The following is a 21,944-nucleotide window of genomic DNA, read 5'->3' on the forward strand; positions in this document are numbered from 1 at the left end:
CTTGAGTAGTTTAAAAAGTAAGTATGGTAGTTAAAAAAATAGTAATTAAAAAATTGAGAAGGAACATTGAGAGACCATGAAATGTTTCTTAAAAATTGTAACATTCCTCTTTGGAACATTTGGCTTATCATTTTGGAAGTTGGATCCTTTCTGTTTGTTGTGTAACCAGCAGTGCTGTTTAACAGACCCTCCCATTCCACCACATCATTCTACCTGAACACAACGTGTGATCAAGGGGCTGATCTGTTTCATTCCTGGTTACACAAATAAAACCAAGAGACATGTATAATAAAAAATATATTTATTACATTAATAAAAACTTTTTCAGAATTTAAATTACTTTTGAGTACCATTATAAACTAGTGGCTGTTCAGACTCAACGTGTGCAAATAATACTCAATTTATCACGAACTAGACAATAGGAGCCCCTTTTAAATGGACTCCTTAGTTCCTTCAGTACCATACCTGCTATGTTCAAGTGTTTTTTTGGTTTCTGGCAACCAGATATTCCACATTTTGATTCTTCCTAGCTCAAGATATGAAATCAGCTACTTTACAGAGTGCAGGTTCCTTATAGTGAAATTACTATTAAAGAGAGGGCTGGAAAATTTATTTTTGAGGTTATAAGTTCACACTGATTTTTCCATTTACCACCAGGTACCAGCCTCTACATTTATTGCAGTATGTGATTTCATCAACCAATAATTTTCATTTACATCTTTTAACTTTGTATAAACTTCATAGGATAGTATTCGGTATATACATAATAGTTGCTTAATTATGCTGAGTGAACGCTCCAGAACAAGAGTCCATAATTTTCATAGCACCTGGATTTCCATTTGATGGAGGTTGCTGACCAGTCAGTGGAGGAAGGGTGATCATGGCCAGCTTCCCAGGCCTGGGGAACCCTACTTCTACCAGAGGCAGTGATTTGGGTCTGTTGGCAAAACAGGTCTGTTAGAGCTCTGCTCCACTCCTTTTGCCCCCCTACTTTTTTGTCTTAAGGCTGGTTTACTATCCTCTGTATATTAACTACTGGAAGTGTCTTTTGTTAAGTTTCAAACTTAAACTCTAAGAAGGATATGAGCATGGCCTCCAGTACCCTTCTAGGAAGGTGCACTCTGTTGCACAGGCAGGGTTTTTATGCCACACCACCTTATAGGCTGCTCTGTAGTCTAAGGATTGCTGCCTGCCTCTGGGCCAGGTAGCCATTCCTTGTTTACTCAGCAGAAAAATGTGGTGTTAAGCTTGGTGTGCATGTGTCTAGTATGTCAGCCTAGAACACCCACTTCCAAAATTGCTTATCCTGATGAAAATGACTAAAGTGGGAATACATGCAGTCCCATTATACCTCTTGTCTGGGTAGATTGGCCTCTACTTGCCCTCATGCCTCCTGAACAGTATTTAGCACTGTTAGAGATAGGGTCTTACTCTGTTGCCCAGGCTGGAGTGCAGTGGTGAGATAATAGCTCAGAGTAGCCTCAAATTTCTGGGTTCAAGCGATCTTGTTTTAGCCTCCCAAAAAGGTGGGACTACAGGCACGTGCCACCCCATCTGGCTAATTTTCATTTAATCTTCTGGAGATGGGGTCTATGTTGCCCAGACTGGTCTCAAAACCCTGGCCTCAAGTGATCCTCCCACCTTAGCCTCCTAAAGCACTGGGATTATAAGCATGAGTCACCATGTCCAGCCAACACTTCTAATATTCCATTTATCACTATTCTCGATTTTATGCTCAAGATGTATTTGGTGAATAATGAATTACAATAGCCTTTATAATTGGAACTACGAAATAAATGCTAACTCCTGAGTGACTACTCTGTACCAAACAATATTTTAAGCACTTCTCTCGTATTAAATTTAGTTATCAAAACTGTGATAGGCATTTGCCTACTTTAATTGATGAGGAAATTGAGAGACAGAGAGGATGAGCAATGTGCCTAAAGTCTTATGCTTGAATCTAGAAGCCACCAAACTCTCCCTTTAATCCTCTAGTGATTTATAAGAGAATAATTATGTTTATAAACTATAGGATAACTGTGAACTAAAATCCAGGTATTACAGAAACTGCCAATAATTAGAGGAATGATACATCAAAGCATAAAGGACACCATCCCTCTGGGAGCTACCCAGAAATTTTATGACATCAAATTATGATCAGGATAATTGGAGTCTCAATTCAAATCAGCATAGATATACAATATAAGGAAGAGATATTCACTTGACCCTGATCAGACACAGGTTGGGCTACTTTTACACACTGGGAGTAGTAAGAATGTGAATAGGAACCCAGGTGACATACTTTGGCATTTCCTTATACTTCCTTGCCCCATTACAGCCATCAGCCATGGCTTTAAAAATATAATATATGACCGAAGATGAGAAAACATATAACTCATAAAAATGGAGGTCATACTGGTCAGAAAAAGAAGACAAAAAGACTAAGAGTTTTGGTATCTTGTTTGGCTGAAAGTGAAAGGAATTCTGAATACTAGCTGGCTTATGAACATGAAGGTCCTAAACAGGTAAAACCTGAAAGATCATGGGAAAGAATACTTGTATGTTTTAGATATGCTGCACTGGTCTTGTTTTTAATGAGTCCTTTATTCATTAAAAAATGGCCAAAGAGGTAAGGGTGAGGTCTTTTTTTTTTTTTTTTAAAAAAAACAGTTTTTCTTTTGGGCTGCGTCCATGATAAAAAGCCACCATGAAAACAGCAAATAATTCTTTCAAAAGTGGCTCCAATGCTGAGTTAGGCAGCTTCATTCCTCTTTGACCCAACGGATCTTGCCGTTTTCTCCAAGCTGTACAGTTCCACTGGCCACCAGCTGGAGGGCTGTAGGAAATATTTTATGTTCTGCTAATTTTACTCTTTCAGACAGAGTTGCAACGGTGTCACCCCTCTTCACGGGAACAGCTTCTTGCAAAATAATTTGTCCAGCATCAACGTCTTCCTAGAAAAGGAAGCCAAAGTTTTGAACATCACCTTCTAGCCAGTGCAGTTTACATCTAAACACTAATACTGTTTTGATTGAAAAAGACATACTCACAGCTACAAAGTGTACAGTGCACCCAGTAACTGTGACTCCAGTTTCCAGGGCTTGCTCATGGGCATTTGAACCCTTAAAAGAAGGGAGCAAGGATGGGTGGATGTTGAGCATTTTTCCTAAAAATTAAAAAAGCACAATGGTCAGAAATTAAAAATCCTGTGTATTCTGTAAAACAAATATATGTTTTCCTGACTAGGATCAGAAGTCAAACAGGAGTTGGATTTCTGGAATAGGTGTTTTCTTTGCCAAATGAGGTAAAGAGAAATAAGTTCTCATTCAAGGAGGCCCTGGCAGCAGCAGGTGCCTGCCTTGCCCAACTGAAGGCCCACTGGGGGGCTCTGAACAGGCACCTGCGGTGATGGGGAAGTGGGTGAGGGGTCAAAGCTGGATGGTAAGGCTCTTGAAGAAACTTTAGTTTGTTCCTGGCACATACTAGTAGAAAGAGGCAAGAGGTTCTTGCATAGTGTCTATTCTCTCCTAGGCCTCCTAAAGTGCTGGGATTACAGGTGTGACCCACTGTGTCCGGCCACTATGTCCTTGATTTCTAACCACAAAGTGACATGTCCACCAGCCAGATGATGGATTAGTTAGTTCTGTGTGCCTTTTGTCACCAAAGCCATTGCTATTTTATATTATACCACAAGTAGTAACTATATTCACCTAGAAAACATAAACTGTTTGGAGGGAAAATGCATTTAGTACCCAAATGTGTATGCAAAAAAGGAAAACAGGCTGCAGTCAAAGCTTTGGGGAAAAAGGCAATAACACAAGACAGTATATGTTTTCTGGCAACAATGCCTTCCTTGCCAACTTTTGGCAATGATCTATGCTTCCTAAAGAGAGGATGGACTCCTCATTTTGGAATATAGGGAATCACTTTCTCTTGCTTCTAAACAAGTAAGAAAAGGTCTTCTGAGTATGTATTCAGAAGATGAAGTACTGTCCTTGTGATGTCAAACAATTTTTGCTTACCATCCCATTTTTTGACAAAGGGGCCAGATAGAATTCTCATGAATCCTGCAAGACAGACTATGTCTGTGGAGAACTCTTCAAGGACTTGGTCAACTGCATTGTCAAATTCTATACGATTTTTATATAATTTATGATTAATTACCTGTAATAGAAAAAGATAAGCACAATCTTTTTCAATGAATTACCAAAAATAACTTAAAACTCAACCTTTACATAGACCATACTTCACTTCCTTGTGAAGACAAACCTAGTATAGAGAGATTATTCAGGAAGGGACAGGATGAAGTAGAGAGGTAAGCTCAGCACCCACCCCAAATGCAGAAGTCCAGAGAACAAATGCCCCACAGACCCGGGGCCTGTGAGGGCAGATTATGAGTTTAAATATAGCCTGCAGGAAGGATACTTTTCCAGGTAACTTACTCTGGTGGGAATACCAGCTGTTTCTGCTTTATCTAACCCAGCCACTGCAGCTTTGTTGGAGATAACAACAACAATGTGTGCAGAGCTATTTGGTTCCCGAGTACTGTCTATGAGGGCTTGGAGGTTTGATCCTGAAAAGGGAAAAAAAACACAAATGAGCTTACACTTTTTAAAAAGAGATATGTGCCATTTTGAATAGGGAACAGTCAGGCTTTCTGAATACATGTCTTGAAAAAGACTGGTGACAAGTGAGGCATTTAAATTCCCTTCCTGTTGGGTTAATGGATCAATAGCTGGTGAAAACCACAGGTATTACTTGTTTTAGGACATATAATTTCTTCTGTAAAATACTATCTTATGATCTAGCATTGCAGTAGAAACCATGGAACATGATTTTAAATCTGATTGATGAGAAATTGTTTAATTAAGCAAGAAGAATCAACACTCTTAAAAACAAACCACTACGGGCCAGGCATAGTGGCTCACACCTGTAATCCTAGCACTTTGGGAGGCCGAGGCGGGAGGATTGTTTGAGGTTAGAAGTTTGAGACCAGCCTGACTCCATTTCTACAAAAAACAGAAAAATTAGCCAGGTGTGTGGAGTGTGCTTGTAGTCCCAGCTACTTGGGAGGCTTAGGCAGGAGGATTGTTTGAGCCCAGGAGTTTAAGGTTGCAGTGAGCTATGATGACACCACTGCACTCTAGCTCAGGTGACAGAGTAAGAACTTATCTCAGAAAAAAAAAAAATAATAATAATAAACCACATTGGCCCTTACAATACTTTCTTTGCTTTACCATCAACTTGGACCTAAAATATATTGAAAACTTAAAATTGATTTGTAAAGCAATTACACTTCTGGGAATGTATCCTAAAGAAATAATCAGATACGCATTTAAGAACAAATTATATATTTACCAAAATGTTTATAGCAATGTTACTTATAATAGAGAAAAAAAATCATGCTATAACCATTTGAGAGAATATAATGCTCTTACTACTTTACCCCTCTATCCACAAAGATCAAACATAAATTTCTTATTCTTACCTCTGCTAACAATAAAAATCCCTCAACTGTCTTAAGATTTATCAATAACAAAGCTATGACACAAAAGAAGTTGAAATTTCTTCTATACCACCTTTCTGACATCCTCTATTTTTTCCTTTGGGAGCTGTCTCAAATTCCCAAGAAGAGTGGAAAGAGTAAGGATGCTGAAAAGATAACACTCCTTAATGGTTTTCCCCCGTTAGCCTCTGCTGTGAGTATCCTTACAATCTGAAAGTGTAGGGAAGAGGGAAGAGCATCCTTACAGCTCTGCAGTGAAGAGAAAGCCACATCTTACCTGTTCCAGATATTAAGACAGCCACTCTTGCCTTTTTTTGTTGGACAGAAAAGTGATTTTTCAGGGAGCCATTCTTCAACACTGACCCATTTATTTGCATGCTCTCAATCAGATTCTTGACTTTCACACGAGGGAAACCTTCATTTCAAACATACCCATAAATAAGTAAAGAACAATTGTGAATTAACAGGAATAATGGAAAAAATATTTTACGAAAACTTGAGAATACTACATTTTATTCTGAAAATAAGATATGCAAGGATTAAAATGAATAACAGGTTTGTATCACTTAACATTACTTATTCATAAAAACTCCCTGAGTGTGGCTATAACATAACCATATACTTTGACTAAGAGCTATAGAGGACACAGCTATGTTGAAGCATACTGTGGATATACTACTGCCTGCCAGTGTTCTGCCCTCACTTCCCTAATCTTCCTAGTGAGACAATCCATGACAGTGCCATGACCTCCTGGTCTCAAAGGTAGGCATGTGACCCAGCAAAACCATTCAAAGACTTGATATGGGACATTGAGAAAGAGAGGGTCTTTCTTATTGTAATGTGTGCTAAAGGATGTTATCTTTCTGGTATTTAGAGAACCTGCCTGAAGATGAATCCTACACAATAGAGGAAAGAAAGGCAGATACAGGCAAAGTCAACAAGCTCTGACATTTCTGTCAGCTAATTTGAGTGGATTTTCTGCCACTCTGCCAAGTTCTAGCGCTTCTAGCAGAGTGCCAACTCATGCACAGAACTTGTCAGGGTCCTTACTGACTATTCCTTGAGTTGAGCTGGACCACAAAGCAGAGCCATGAGGTTTTGCGTGCAGAGAGATTACTTTGGGAGGTGATTCTGGGGAGTGTAATTGTGGATATGTGAACGCCACACAGAGCTGTCAGAGTCCTAAGGCAGAAATTAAGAGATATGTGGTGTCACTGGGGTGGATGTGTAAAGACAGTTGCCATAGCAATGGCGGGAATAAAAGGTGGCCAAAAAGCTTGTGAGGCAGGGCTCAGTTATATTTATTAATATGATTATATACCTAAAACCAAATAAGGAGCGATTACCTTCAGGACGAGCAACCACACTGCCAATCACCCAGGCTTCTTCTTTGTGCTGCTGAATATCCCTCAGAACCTGCTCTGTCTGATCCTTGGACACCACGAGGGCAGCCCCAACCCCACAGTTAAATGTTCTGGCCATCTCTTCTTCAGAGAGTTGTCCTCCCTGCTGTAACCATGAGAAGACCTTGGGGATCCTCCAGGTCTGGGCATCTGAAAACAGGCAAGGGTTGTTGGATTAACCTGTTGTCTCACACAAATATAAAAGCATGCAAATATGCAAAGATACAGAAATTACAAGCTCTGCTATCTTACATAGGCTAAAGCTATAAACTAGCCTTTCAAAAGTTCTTTTTTTCTGGGAACCATTTGTACCTTAGACATTAAGAACACTTTTTTGTTGACACGCTTGGCCAGTGTTCACAAATCAGTGATGATTTGTGCTGCATTAACTAACTAGATCCTTAGAAATTCCCTAATGGATTAGACGTGCTAGTAGCTACATTCCAATAAGGTTGGCATACCATCCTTTTGTGAATGTTAGCTGAGTCTTTGTGATGACCAAAATGTACCCTAAGTACAATGCAAAACTAGATGACTTACATGCAGATTTAGAAGCAACGCACACATCATTCAAGAAGTTATGCTACACGAAAGGTTTAAGATCAACCACCCTGGCTCTCTATTTTAAAATTTAGACTTTTGAGGCTTGCTATAAGGATATTTCCTCTATTATCACAAATAATAAAATAAAAATCTCTAATAAAATTTTCTAGGTAAAGGCCTATATATATATATACACATAAAATTCTTCAATAATAAAAGAATTTGGATAGTTCTTTGGGATCTACAATTATGGGATCTGATTTAGAAAAACTATTCTGAATTCAATTACTTATGATAGGGCAGGTGTGGTGGCTTACACCTGTAATTCCAGCAATTTGGGAGGCTGAGGTGGGAGGATCACTTGAGGCCAGGAGTTTGAGACCAGCCTGGGGAACATAGAGAGACCTTGTCTCTATAAAATAGAAAAATTAGCTGAGCATGGTGGCGCATGCCTGTAGTTCCAGCTGCTTGGGAGGCTGAGGCAGGAGGATCACTTAAGCCCAGGAGTCTGATGTTGCAGTGAGTTATGATGACAACACTGTACTCTAGCCCAGGTCACAGAGTGAGACTCTGTCTCCAAAAAACCAAAAGCATCAAAAGAATCTTCTCCCCTATCAGATTTAACTATGTTTCTACTAGCTAGGAAATGTCCATTCTCAAAAATTAAGCTCAAAAGATTTAGAGATCACAATTGTTCACTGTGTTCTCAATAGTTAAAACTCAGCAGCAACTTAAAATCAAGTAGTGGTACATCCATAAAATGGAATACTCTTCATCAAAAATGATGGTACTGTGATAAGCAGATGCTGATGATGTATTCAATGGCAGGACAAACAGCAGACTACCAAAGTATGATCTCATTTTTGTGAAAACTTTTACGAAGTATTTATTTAGGGAAGGAAAGACTGATAGGCTTAGAACCTGGTGTCTACAAATGAACAAGTACTTTGTGCATAACACAAGTTTAATTTTAATGTTGAAAATTCCTTACTTAAATCTGTTGTTGTCAAAGTACGATTCCTGGAAGAAACCTTAGATGCAGGAGGTTACGCAAAGGGTCTTTATTAGGATATAGACATTCCTATAACTCAAAACACAATGGCTTTCAGGAATCTGGCTGTATCAACTTTTAATTTCCTAATGAGGTGACCATTATGTTATTATTAACCAGTGGTGTGATAGAGCCAGCATGTATAGACTGCTCAACAGCCATTTTTAAATGGGCTATGGTGGGATTATTCACAGCACAGAAATTGGCAAATGTACAAATCAGTCCTGCCTCTTTCCCCCATTCATCAGCTGCCTACTGTTCTTAACTATCTGAAGAGGATGACGAAGGAGATATTTCTTAAAGTTTTTGTTTATGCTCACTCTATCCAAGGAACGTCTCAACCACTAATTTGACCCTCCTATGAACCCTTCAACTCCTTACTACGCTCATTCCACAGATCTGGAAAGGATTCCCGTTCAGCCCGGACCAGCCTGTCCGCCTGCTTCCCTGACTAGGCTGAAACCCCGTTTGAGCACTCTCCTAGCTTGCGCGGCCCATGTCCTTACTCCTACACAACCTATTTCTGACTCTGGATTCTCTCCCAGATTCACATCCTGACTCTAGGGTCAGCTCATCGAATCTACTCTCCTCTATCCACAACTGCATCTCCCTCACGAATAACTGAATACCTGTTCAGCCCAACTGGTTCGATCCCATCGATCTATTTTTTTCTGTTCTTGTTTCAAGGCTATACATGCTTACTTTGGGATAAAAACTATACAACCAGTTTCAACTTCACCTGTGTTTTCAGTGTCACTTGCTGTCTCATTCTTGCTTCTGACCTTGGCTTCTTTATTATTTACTCCTGTCTTCAACTCCCTCACTAGGCCTGCTCATCTCATCAAGCCCTTAATCCTTCACTGGAAAGTTATTTTACATGAATTTCCTCAGTTTCTACCCCCTTCAAACCAATGTATATCTGTTAACTATGACAGCTGGAACAGTTCCTCTGACTTTCTTTGTCTCTTTATCCTACAAAAACAGGGAGGGAAAATCCTGTCCCTCACTTTTGCCACATGCATAAAATTATACCCCTTCCTTTTACCGGTAAGTTTCTTGAAACAGGAATCTCTGCCCACTGTCTATACATCTCTGCCACCCACTCCCCCCACAATAATCTGGTGGGTGGCATCTATGTCCAGCAAGATGCTTTTTGACTTAACTCTGAAATACGTGGGTCTCTCTTCTTGTCCTTATCCTAGCTCTCTGTGTTGCACCTGACATGTAACCAGTGTCACATTAAAATTCTGCCTGGGTTTCACGATGATACTTTCACGTGGTTTATTCCCTGCTAAAATTGTCCTCAGCATTCTACCTCCAAGGAACAGGCTTTTGGCGCCCCCCATTCTCTGGGCTATAACCAGTACTATGTGCATATGACCACCCAACTTATCTTCAGCCTGATCTCAACTTCGGCTCAGTCACCGTGCAATAAACACATTGAAGATTTATAAGAAAGATATTGCCACTTCTTAAGCCAAACCTACTCTTCCTCCTGTATTACTGATGTTACCATCTACTCACCTGCTTAACTAGAAACCTGGGATTTCTCTTTCCTTCTAAGCATAAAATGATTCTCCAACCTGTCTCCCTTCTCTATGCCTTGTTTCAGGCCTTCTTTATGCCTTTTATCTCCTGTGTGGACTACTTAATAGCCAGCATTTCCCTTTTTGGGAATGTAGGGTTCCATCTTGATAGAGCTTGAAATACCAACCCCTTGGAGGATCTGCTTGTAGCACTTCATCTTTATGTAAGCCAATTAAATGAGAGTATGTTAAGTCTTACAAATGTAGATAATGAAGCAAAAAGAGGTGAAAAAGGTCAACCTATTTGCCCCCCCCAAAACCCTCAATAATTAAGAATTTTCTATGTATAATCATTTGTATATCAACTATCCATGGAGTTTTCTCACACAATGTATTTTTTTCCCTGAACAATTTTCTGAACAAAAGTTCCTTTTAGTGATCTTACCTAAATCCACCCCAAATTTCTGAGGGAGGACTCTGGGGATGTTTTCTAGCAATCCACCACCAGTAATATGGGCAAAGGCTTTGACACGTCCTGAACGTAGGACAGGTAACAGTGAATGGCTGTAGATTTTGGTTGGAGTTAGAAGTAAGTCCCCTGTATATTGGAGAGAAAAGCAAGAACTTAGCCTATGAATATAAAACAAAAACATAAAAAGACTACTCTGAAACATACCAGTTCTATAATAATATCCAACCAGCAAAACCATAGCATAATGTATTTCATTCCATTCTAGCTTTAATGAGAGACTAAACCAATAAGTGGTTGCTCACACATTTTTAAGCAGGACAGTTAAAATGTGAGTGAGTTTACCTAAAGTCTGATCACCACAACCATCAGGTGCTGGAGAGGAATACTGGAGGGAAGATTTTGCCACAATTTTCCTCACAAGGCTAAATCCATTGCTGTGAAGACCAGATGAAGCTATTCCAACAACAACATCCCCTTCAGTGATTCTTTCCAGGTGAGGGAGTCTCTGATCCCGCTCCATGGCACCGACTGCAAAACCAGCTAGGTCATACTCTCCAGGAGGATACATGTCAGGCATTTCTGCTGTTTCACCTCCTGGTAGGATAAGACAAGAGCAAAGAAATCACTTAATATTTATAAATTTGCCTAGGAAATACTGACACTAGCTACTCTTAACATGAACAATTACACACACGGCTATACTGTAAACATTCAATAAAATGTAATGTATTATCTATTAGCAGCCTAATAGAACTTTCAACCAAGGATGATTTCAGGGGAAATGGCACTAATTTCCACAAAGGGTGAGATAAGTTCATAGCCCTACAAGTATGTATGTAGCCTTCAAACATCACTACTTTCACAGGATGAATGCTCAGTTGAATATGACATCATTTCTATAGCAGTTTAGTTTCAGAAATGCTTTCACATATATTTGATTTTTATAATCACTCCATTTTCCAGGTAATGGTATAAGCTTATGGAAGCGATTTAATCGGGACTGCCCAAATGTCCTAGCCTAAAAGTATAATATAGTATATTTTATGATTACATTATGTAAAGATAGAAGGTATAGGCAGACGGACTCCAGATTAGAAACTGTGTTCTAAATGGTGGTTGAAAGGCGATTGTTTTTTGGGACAGACTTGTCCACAGAAATGGTAACATAAAAGAGGTAGTGTTGTCTCTTTATCAATCTACAAATATGTTTTGCTCAAAAATTTCATATATAGTTAAGCAATATTTCTATAAGACCTGCGTACATTTTATTCTTTATGTCCCTTCTGTGGTAAAAATTGGCTTAAGTTAATCTTTGGAATGCCATGAACCCATCTGCCTCTGCCATAGGGCCAGTAAGGAAGAAATAAACCCTAGGCCTGTCTGCTGAGGAAAGATGGGGACGTAAAAGGTACCAAAGATTGGGGAGAAAGATAAGGCTTACCTGACAGTGTAGGAGTATGGGTCTAGGGACAAATCCTTGAGCAGGGGTTTGAGAGCACCAAGTTTAATTCATGTAGGTTTTTGTTTGTTTGTTTTTGAGACAGGGTCTCACTCTGGCTAGAATTCAGTGGCATCGTCACAGCTCACTGCAACCTCAAATTCCTGGGCTCAGAATGATCCTCCTGTGTCCCAGCTAATTTTTCTATTTTTTGTAGAGATGGGGGGGTCTTGCTCTTGCTCAGGTTGGTCTTGAACTCCTGACTTTAAGCAATCCTCCTGCCTCAGCCTCCCAAAGTGCTAGGATTACAGGCATGAGCCACTTTGCCTGATCCACGTGCTTTTATCTATATTTTATGTGCTGCATCTTACTATACAGACCCTTTTGCTAGCTATATTGTCACTGATTACATTTATACATAGAACTAAAACACAGTGAGAAAAGGGACACGTGATTACAATGGGTGATCATACCAAGGAGAGCACATCCAGCTTTTCTACAAGCTTTAGCAATTCCAGCAACAACGGCTTCAGTCGTACTGAGGTCAAGTTTTCCACAGGAAAAGTAATCGAGGAAGAAGAGGGGCTCTGCTCCTTGTGCCAGAATGTCATTTACACACATTGCAACCAAATCTTGACCAATGGTATCATGTTTATTGCACAGCTGGGCAATCTACAGAAGAATAATACAAACATCTACATGAGGGAATAGGCTCCAAATTCTACCTCGTCAATTTATAAAGAGAGGCTAACAAATATCACTGACTTCAGATAGCTGCTCTTAACACCTAAAACAAAAGAACATTAAATTCTGATAAGCTACTCGGTCTAAAACCACCCATTTTTTCTTTTATCCCCTAAAATACCCTTGGATCCAAATATAACCTAAACGTTAATTTGTTGTTAGAAATGTGCAGACATTTTGACCATATTATATGGTTATTTGGTATGGTTCTTTTTCGCTCATATATGTCAAGAGAGGAGAAATATATACTTGATATACAGTAAATTCCTTATTTTTCACAAAAGGCCTTTATTTACAAACGTGTCTGATTACCTTTAGTTTAGTTCCAACACCATCTGTTCCAGAGGCCAGAAGAGGATCTTTGAAACCGGCTGCTTTCAAATCAAAAAGACCAGCAAAACTGCCAAGATCAACTTCACAGCCTATTAGAAAGGAAATTAATTACATGCTGCATTTAAATAGATTATTTACACATGAATATACATACCACTTCTTCATAAGAGTGGCTAAAACAAGAGATGCCCTTCCTAACAACAGGAAACTGCACTATGTACTCAAAGAATTGATCAAGAAAGTAAATATTAAGGAAGCATACATATCCTTTTGAGCTTAACACCATACATAAAAAATGCTTTCCTTCATATTAGACACAAGAGGCTGGGCGCGGTGGCTCACGTCTGTAATCCCAGCACTCTGGGAGGCTGAGGCGGGTGGATCGCTCGAGGTCTGGAGTTCGAGACCAGCTCTGAGCAAGAGCAAGACCCCATCTCTACTAAAAATAGAAACAAATTAGCTGGCCAACTAATATATATATAGAAAAAATTAGCCGGGCATGGTGGCGCATGCCTGTAGTCCCAGCTATTCGGGAGGCTGAGGCAGAAGGATTGCTTGAGCCCAGGAGTTTGAGGTTGCTGTGAGCTAGGCTGACGCCACAGCACTCACTCTAGCCAGGGCAACAAAGTGACACTTTGTCTCAAAAAAAAAAAAAAAAAAAAAAAAAAAAAAAATTAGACACAAGAAAGCAGAAAGCAAAAGGCTATGGGTTTGGCTTAAGTAGGGCAAGACTTACAGTAACCTGGCATTGATTCGGAAAATTCTCCTGTCAATAAAGCCTGATTAATTCACAATGTATGTCAAAGTTAATGAATTAACAAAATACAGGATCACTTACCTGCTCTGGAGGTAGCTTTTGCTAAAGGTTGAATTTTCTTGACCAGCATATTTCCAGCTGCAATGTCTACCCCAGATTCCTTGTAAGTCAGGCCCCTAAGGAATTAAAAAAAAAAAAATCATCAAAATGCCAAAGAAAATTATTTTAATCTTAAAATATTATTTAAAGCAGAAGACATCCCAAGTGGTTTTTACATCCCCTAAGGTGCTTAAAATTTTTCAAAAAGTCAATGCCTGGGCTGCATTCATGGAGATTCTGATTTAACTGATCTAGGGCAGGCCCTGGGAATTGAAATGTGTTTAAACAACTTCCCCAGGTGATTTGGTTGCCATCATCTCCATTGAGAACTACTGCTCTAACTTAATCACTTATTTCTTCTAGAAGTACTTCTCACAGGCTCCTAAATACATTAATTTTTTTTTTTTTTTTTTTTTTGGAGACAGAGTCTCCGTGTCACCTGGGCTGGAGTGCCATGGCATCAGCCTTGCTCACAGCAACCTCAAACTGCTGGGCTTAAGCGATTCTCCTGCCTCAGCCTTCTGAGTATCTGGGATTACAGGCAACACTGTCACACCCAGCTCATTTTTCTACTTTTAGTAGATACGGGGTCTTGCTCTTGCTCATGCTGGGTCTCGAATTCCTGACCTCAAGCAATCCTCCCACCTCAGCCTCCCTGAGTGTTAGGATTACAGGTGTGAGCCACCTTGCCCAGGCCTACTTTTAAATATACTGATATTTTGCCACCATCTATCTTGGTTCCATTTTAATGTGGGCAGGAAAGGAGTGCCAAAACCAAGTAAAAAATGTGAAAATTAGTGTTATAAAACCTGTATGCAAATATCCCTAAATAATCAGACTTTTTTTTTTTTTTTTGAGACAAGATCTTGCTCTGTTGCCCAGGCTGAAGTGCAGTGGTGTGGTCATAGCTTACTGCAGCCTTGACCTCCTGGGCTCCAGTGATCCTCTTGCCTCAGGCCCTGGAGTAGCTGGGACTACAGGTGCACACCAGCATGCCGGGTTAATTTTTTTTTTGTAGTGATGGGTCTCACTAAGTTGCTTACGCTGGTCTCAAAAACTCCTGACCTCAAGCAATCCTCCCACCTTGGCCTCCCAAAGCACTGTGATTACAGGTGTGAGCTACCACGCCAGGCCTCAAACTGAGTTCTTACTGCAATGATATATAACTGTATCACTATCCTTTATAACCGAGGACAGTAAGAAACAACATCAAACACTATGAAAAGAGCAGACCTAGGTAATGATATTCAGTGCATTATTTCCTTCTATATAGGGCCAACAATTTGGAGCTGTACATTTAGAGAACAAGCTTGAGAATGACACTGTTGATTCAGTAGTCTTGCCTTGCAAAAATGAAAATTGTGGCCTACTGGGATGCAGCGATACATAAATAAATATGTGAAGTTTTATTAAAACAAGCCAGGTCACAATTAGAGTTGAGAGCATTGGCAGTTAACTGATAGAGTCAGCAATCCATGGTCACTCTCAGATTGTCAAAGTCCTACCAGTTCAAAAATATTTTCTCAGGTAGCAATCAACATTATGGCATCTCATTTCCTTCATCTTTAACTTAAAGAACTCAGATCAGAATTCAGATTGCAGTCTCTTGAAATTGGTCATTTCAAAGGAATCTAGTCATTTTTAAATGAAAAATAAATTTTTAGCATAACATTTTAATGTTTTTGATTCTTAAAACATTCTAGTGTTTAAACTTTAAAAATTTGCCTCTGAGGAACAGGACAGCTTTAATTAAGTTGCTAAAAATTTCTCATCTTGTCCTAAAATACATTTATCACCCATAGGTGAACTTTATGAACAGTAAATGTAATATATTCTTAGAGAAATCAAAACACCCACACCTGCAACTAGAAGTTTATTGATCTTACAAGAGAATAGTTGTACATGGCAACAAATGAATCAATAAGAGGTCAAAAAATACATTCCAGTAATAGATACAAATATAGTAATAAAATGAGACTGCCAAAATTTACAGTATAACTAAATCAAGTTACAAAGTTAGCTGACCAATATTCTCATCTTGAGTTCTTTGACAAAACCACAAATTATAATTCAAATATAACAATTTTTACCTGTGATAACTCAAGAAACAAAAATCCTTAATATCTCTGTATTTTGATAAACTTTTCAAACACAAGAAGCTATTGTGAAGTTTCTTCCACTTAAGTTGAATATTGCTCTAACCAGTTTTGATTCAAACGAAATCCAAACCAAGATCAGATCAATCCCACAGACAGAAAAGAACATAGAATGACTTAGCGTAGGGTTAATGACATTTTCTACATAATCGTTTAGGCCAGTTATGAAGCTGTGCTCTACCTACTTCAGTATGAAATTTTACCTGGGCTGCTGAAGGAAAGCTATGGCACGAAAGCCGATGTCCTTCCTATAAATTGCTCCCTCAAACTTTATAACAGCTAGTCCTTTCTTGGCTTCTTCAAGGGCTGATACGAGATTCTCCTGGATGGCTGTTACTGTAAGGACTCTACCCCCATTAGTAAATATTTTGCCATCTTTGAGCACAGTGCCTGCATGGAACACCTCCAGTCCTAAAGCTTGAGCCTCAGGAAACCCTGTAAGAGAGCATACTTGACATATGATTTGAATTAATGACAGTATTTCTCACTGAAATAATTTATGATTTCCACAAGTTTTTAGAAAAATTTTAAATCTTTATCTCAGTTAAACACAAGAGTTCTATCAGGCAGGAATTAATGAAATATAATAGCTAATAGACCCTTTTTCCTAAGAATCATCCGTTCTGTTTTAGGCTGACAAATGTATTCCTAAAATCACATGATATCATAAATTTCATTATAAAAACAACTGTTTCAATGAGAGAGGAAAAAAGCAGATAAGGCCCGAAAAGTTTGAGACTTAAAAGTACAAAGTTATTTCTTCCTCATAACAAGTTAAAAGTTAAAAACAGATAAATAAACACCAATCAATAAATCCTGAATTTGATCACACCTATATTTTACTTAAGAGTAAAGGAATTTCTTTTTACTATAGTCATTCAAGTAAAACTGCTTGCTTTCTTTTAAAAACAAACAATAAGATCCCTGCAATGCAAAACATCCTTAAGTTTTGTTTTCCCTAATATAACGACTGTAAAATTTCAAGACAAATTTGATTTAAATTAACTTATGGGGTCAGCCCCAAATCCCTGGCTTCATTTTCTTTTGAATTAGTTTTAAGCTCTCAGATATAACTTTACACTTAAACCTTATTAGACTATATTTTGTCAATTCTAAAATGACTGCAGCAGTTTATACCAAGATAACCCCTCCTTTTAATTTAAAAAAAAAGTATTCTCCAGTTTGTCTTTTTCTTTTTCCATCTCCATTTCTCTTTCTAGCTGTCTATTTGGTAGTTTGTTAATATATGTCTTCAGTGTTTTTACAACACAAAACCATTCAGTGGCTCTGAATGGCCACTACATCTGCTGGTATTGGTAATACCCAATATTGCTCTGGTAGAAATGATTATTATACTTGTCACTTCAATCTTAGGAAAATTTCACCAATACAAGGGATTTTGGTTCTATTCCATCTCTGTTCATTTTCAAAAGCAATCAATCAAACATATTATTGGGGTATTGGGAGAGGCTAAACTATAGCCTCGTAGGGGTCATAGAGGTCTTCCTTTAGACTTATGGCACTGGAACTTTTCTTTTCTTTTTTTTTTTTTTGAGACAGAGTCTCACTCTGTTGCCCAGGCTAGAGTGCTGTGGCATCAGCCTAGCTCACAGCAACCTCAAACTCCTGGGCTCAAGCAATCCAGCTGCCTCAGCCTCCCGAGTAGCTGGGACTACAGGCATGCGCCACCATGCCCAGCTAATTTTTCTATATATATTTTTAGCTGTCCATATAATTTCTATTTTTAGTAGAGACGGGGTCTTGCTCTTGCTCGGGCTGGTCTCGAACTCCTGACCTTGAGCTATCCTCCCACCTCGGCCTCCCAGAGTGCTAGGATTACAGGCGTGAGCCACCGTGCCCGGCTGGCACTGGAACTTATTTGGCATTTTTAAACAGTTTGATTTGACATAATTTAACTAGATGTTTTACCTCCTGTAAAGAGAAAAGGAAAAGAGGATATATGTTTGAAACTATTTGAATTCTGCCATCCAAGTGACTATGGGGTACACTGTACCCCATAGGTAAACTGGGGGGGGGTCAAACCACACAAGATTGTATGCATTTGTGATCACTTAGAGATCTTTCCTCTAAAAACATCTTACTGCTGTAGTTTACACTAATGTTCCTCTGCCTCTCATAGAGCCCCATTATCACTCTGGCTCCAAGAGAGTGGAAGTGAAAGGGTGCACTGGGTAATACTCTGGAAACTTGGTTAGGTCACTTATGTCTTCGTTGTGCAGGAAGGGAAATGGATGGTTCTTTAAATACAGTAATTGTGGATATTTGAACACACGTATCAAACAAACAACGTGGTTTTGTTAAGACCCTCTGAAAGATTTCTGATGGCCTCACACCCAGGAATAGGAAAAGGCTTTAGCATGGGAAGGGGGAGGCCTGCTGTGGCACTGTCACTTGTCACATTGCAATCAACCTCTTATTCCCCGACGTTCACCTGTTATCGCCATGCCCTTGGTGTAGTCTCCAGGATAACCTTTACTTGCCATGACAACAGTGAGGGCAGTTTGGTTTTCTAGCCAGACAGGCAGAGATGTGCAGAGCAGACCATCTAAGGTACACTGAATCAGTTCATAAAGATCACTTTTAAGAAGTGGGAGGATTACCTGGGAAAACACAATCAACATGCAGTTGACATAAATTTTAGTTTTCCTCAGACATTTTATTCACTGGGGTACTAACAGAACTTGCATGTATTTCCCAAAGGTAATTATTTCAAGGCTGATAAATCCTGAGATTAAAATAACACACATCTTCAAAAAGGAGTATTTTTTTATCTTTAATTATTGTTACCCACTTGGCACTCTGGATCACCAAAACGACAATTAAACTCCAGAACTTTTGGGCCATCTTTGGTCAGCATTATACCAGCATAGAGAATACCTTTATTAAAAAAGAAAGAGAGAGAGAGAGAAAAGAAATCTATAATTAAGGGATTGTATTACGATTATAAAATCTACCATATTAACCTCTATTACTCACATTTTGGAAAAATCATAAACATTACAACAGTGGTCAATTAAGTGGTGGTGAAAAAAAGAGAAAATGGAAAAGTTTTATCAAAACTAGTCTGGGTGCAGTGGCTCATGCCTGTAATCACAGTACTTTGGGAGGCCAAGGCAGGAGGATCGCTTGAGACTAGGAGTTCAAGACCAGCCTGAGCAACATAGCAAGACTCTGTCACTATAAAAAAATCTAAAATAAAGTAGAAATTTACTTTATAAATAAATATGTCCAAAATAATATGAAAGTGCTTACCTGTGTATGGGGTCCCCTCCTGCTGCATGCCATCTACTGTCCTCTGAAGAACCATATTTTTAATTTTTAGTAACAAATCCCTAGAAACCTGGGGAACACACAGAAATATTTCATTTAAAAAATCATCTAAGTTGTATTGCATGGGACAAGGAGAATTTTTTTTTTGTACTTTCTGAGATAGGCTGAGCACTTTGAACTTGAAGGATTTAAACTTTTACAACCCTCTTAATGACCCCACCAAGTAGGTATTTTAGCTCTGTGATTTCAAAAATATACACCCTTTAAAAAGCTTGCTAAAAATAGTTTTCTGAAACATAATAAAAATAAAAAAAGTCCTCTCCCACCCTGAGGCTCCTTTGTATCCTTCCAGAATACTCTATGCATGTTTCATAAGCCTATATACTTATGAATGTGAGTTTATAAACTTAACTGTAAAAATTAGACACAGAAGTAGTTCTATATATTAAAATCACTATTACCAAATCGTAGTTTCAACATTTATAAAGTCTAAAAAATTGAAGTTTGGTTTGTTTCTAATCTTTTAAAAAAGAAAAATATGTAAAAAGCACTATATTAGCAGAAATGATTGTGTCATCAATGAAAAGAATGGGTGATTTTCTGGAGTGCTAATCTACTTATAATATATTGCAACAATGCAGATTTCTTATAAAAACTCTCCAGAAATTGTTTGGAAACACACATTATTTATGTATCATGAAGTAGAAAGATCAGCAGAACAAATTGTGATTTGACTTGGTTCTCAATTCATCAAACACACAGCACTTTTGTGCTGGGCTCTGGATATCCAAAGATGAATACATGATAACTCTGGAGTCTAGAGTTTAAATTAGAGTCCAGAGTTCAGACTGTAATCGGCTCCCATGGGTTAAAAACTGGGTGTACGGAGGAGGGCATGGGAGGATCTGTTCAATCCATACTATACTCTAGATTGGCTTTACTTAGTTCTTTCTTTATTTTTTTTTGAGACAGAGTCTTGCTCTGTCACCCTGGGTAGAGTGCAGCGGTGTCATCATAGCTCACTGAAACCTCAAACTCCTGCAGTGAAGTAATCCTCTTGCCTCAGCCTCCCAAGTACCTGGGACTACAGGTGCATGCCACCCTGCCCAGCTAATTTTTCTATTTTTAGTACAGACAGGGTCTAGCTCTTGCCCAGGTTGGTCTCTAACTCCTGAGCTCAAGCTATCCTCCCGCCTCGGGCCCTAGAGTTAAGGCATGAACCACCATGTCCAGCCTTAACTTAGTTCTTCAAAGGGTTTTAGATAAGGCTAGTTTTAGAGACCAGAAGGGATACTTTTCATTTCATACAAAAATCAAATTCCTGATTAATAATATAATTTATGGAAATAAACAAAAAACAAAATTAGAAAAGCATCATTTAAGAGCTCTTTGAGAGGAGCGAACAATAACCACAAGATATCGGCAGAGCCTCTGGCAAGTACCTGAGGTGCCGGACAGTAGGCTCCCATTCCTCCTGTGTTCGGGCCGTCATCCCCCTCCAGTAATCGCTTATGGTCCTGTGCTGGGGGCATGGGGGCCACAGTCTTCCCATCAGTGAAACACAGACACTGTAGAGAATACAAAATAGTCTGCCTATGTTAAATGCTAAAAAGTAAAAAAAAATAATTTACTACGGCAAATTAGATACACTTTAACTCTTCTTTGAGGAAAATTTTTTTTGAAGAAAAATGAATTGAAACATCAATAACCTCAAGCTACCTACATCAAGAATCATAAGATCTTATATACTCAACTTCTGAAGGATTTGTCACTTTTGAGATAGGTTATGTAAAAACCAAGCTATTCTCTCTCTCTTTTTTCCTTCAGATTCTACCCTTCTCTTTTGATAAATCAAGCTATTGTCAAAGTAAAACATTTCAACCTTTCCCCCACTTTAAGCTCCCAGGCATTAAAACTTGACTTAAGGTGACTTTATTCCACAACTAATCATATAATAAACTGAATTTTAAATAAAAAACATGAATGTCTGAATTAATCCAGAATCTTAATTATGTGTGACATAAGTCCGAATGCCCCTAATAGACTGGTGATGACTAAAAGAAGATGAATTCTTTTTTAATTTGCATCCCAAATACTAATTGTATACAAATTCCTTTGTAACTGCTGGGTTTATGTTTTTAGATGAAGCAAACACAACAAATCAAGTCTTTTTGGGGGCATATAAATGAGATAAAAGCTTTTTATGCTTTATAGAAGCCAAAAAGATGACTATACATACAGACACCTCTTCTCCTTCAAGTAGTTCTTCAATGACAATTGTTTCTCCAGCTGCTCCAAAAGCTTTCTCCTAATTGTAGGTTTGAAAAACAGAAACTTGGTAAGCTTTTACTATTTACGTAGTTGACTTCTGATACTGTCCACGATTTGTATTATGAACCAATATGCGAGTATCGTCACTTCTCTTTCCCTTTCTGAAAAACTCAAAGAAGCATAAATATTTTTTTTCTTTTTCGAGACAGAATCTCCCACTTTACTGCCTTAGGATAGAGTGCAATGGCATCATCATAGCTCACTGCAACCTCAAACTCCCGAGCTCAAGTGATCCTCCTGCCTCAGCCTCCTGAGTAGCTGGGACTACAGGCATGTACCACCATGCCCAGCTAA

General features: G+C 38.7%; 1 protein-coding gene across 1 annotated transcript in view; it reads right to left on the minus strand.

The window, feature by feature from the left end:
* Positions 1–2,595: 2,595 nt before the first annotated feature.
* The window catches only part of GART (phosphoribosylglycinamide formyltransferase, phosphoribosylglycinamide synthetase, phosphoribosylaminoimidazole synthetase), a 28,015-nt gene continuing 8,666 nt past the window's right edge, over positions 2,596–21,944 (minus strand). The window contains exons 6-22 of the mRNA XM_045540575.1: positions 21,559–21,627; positions 20,762–20,887; positions 19,302–19,389; positions 18,841–18,926; positions 18,481–18,649; positions 16,232–16,463; positions 13,855–13,949; positions 12,996–13,105; positions 12,413–12,611; positions 10,844–11,095; positions 10,475–10,627; positions 6,853–7,059; positions 5,784–5,921; positions 4,443–4,573; positions 4,023–4,164; positions 3,051–3,166; positions 2,596–2,954 (exon numbers count right to left, since the gene is read on the minus strand). Of these exons, the coding sequence (XP_045396531.1) occupies positions 2,763–2,954; positions 3,051–3,166; positions 4,023–4,164; positions 4,443–4,573; positions 5,784–5,921; positions 6,853–7,059; positions 10,475–10,627; positions 10,844–11,095; positions 12,413–12,611; positions 12,996–13,105; positions 13,855–13,949; positions 16,232–16,463; positions 18,481–18,649; positions 18,841–18,926; positions 19,302–19,389; positions 20,762–20,887; positions 21,559–21,627 (2,505 nt within the window). The 3' untranslated portion in view covers positions 2,596–2,762. The remainder of the gene's footprint in view (positions 2,955–3,050; positions 3,167–4,022; positions 4,165–4,442; positions 4,574–5,783; positions 5,922–6,852; positions 7,060–10,474; positions 10,628–10,843; positions 11,096–12,412; positions 12,612–12,995; positions 13,106–13,854; positions 13,950–16,231; positions 16,464–18,480; positions 18,650–18,840; positions 18,927–19,301; positions 19,390–20,761; positions 20,888–21,558; positions 21,628–21,944) is intronic.

This window comes from Lemur catta, chromosome 1, assembly GCF_020740605.2.
Source record: "Lemur catta isolate mLemCat1 chromosome 1, mLemCat1.pri, whole genome shotgun sequence".
NCBI lineage: Eukaryota > Metazoa > Chordata > Mammalia > Primates > Lemuridae > Lemur > Lemur catta.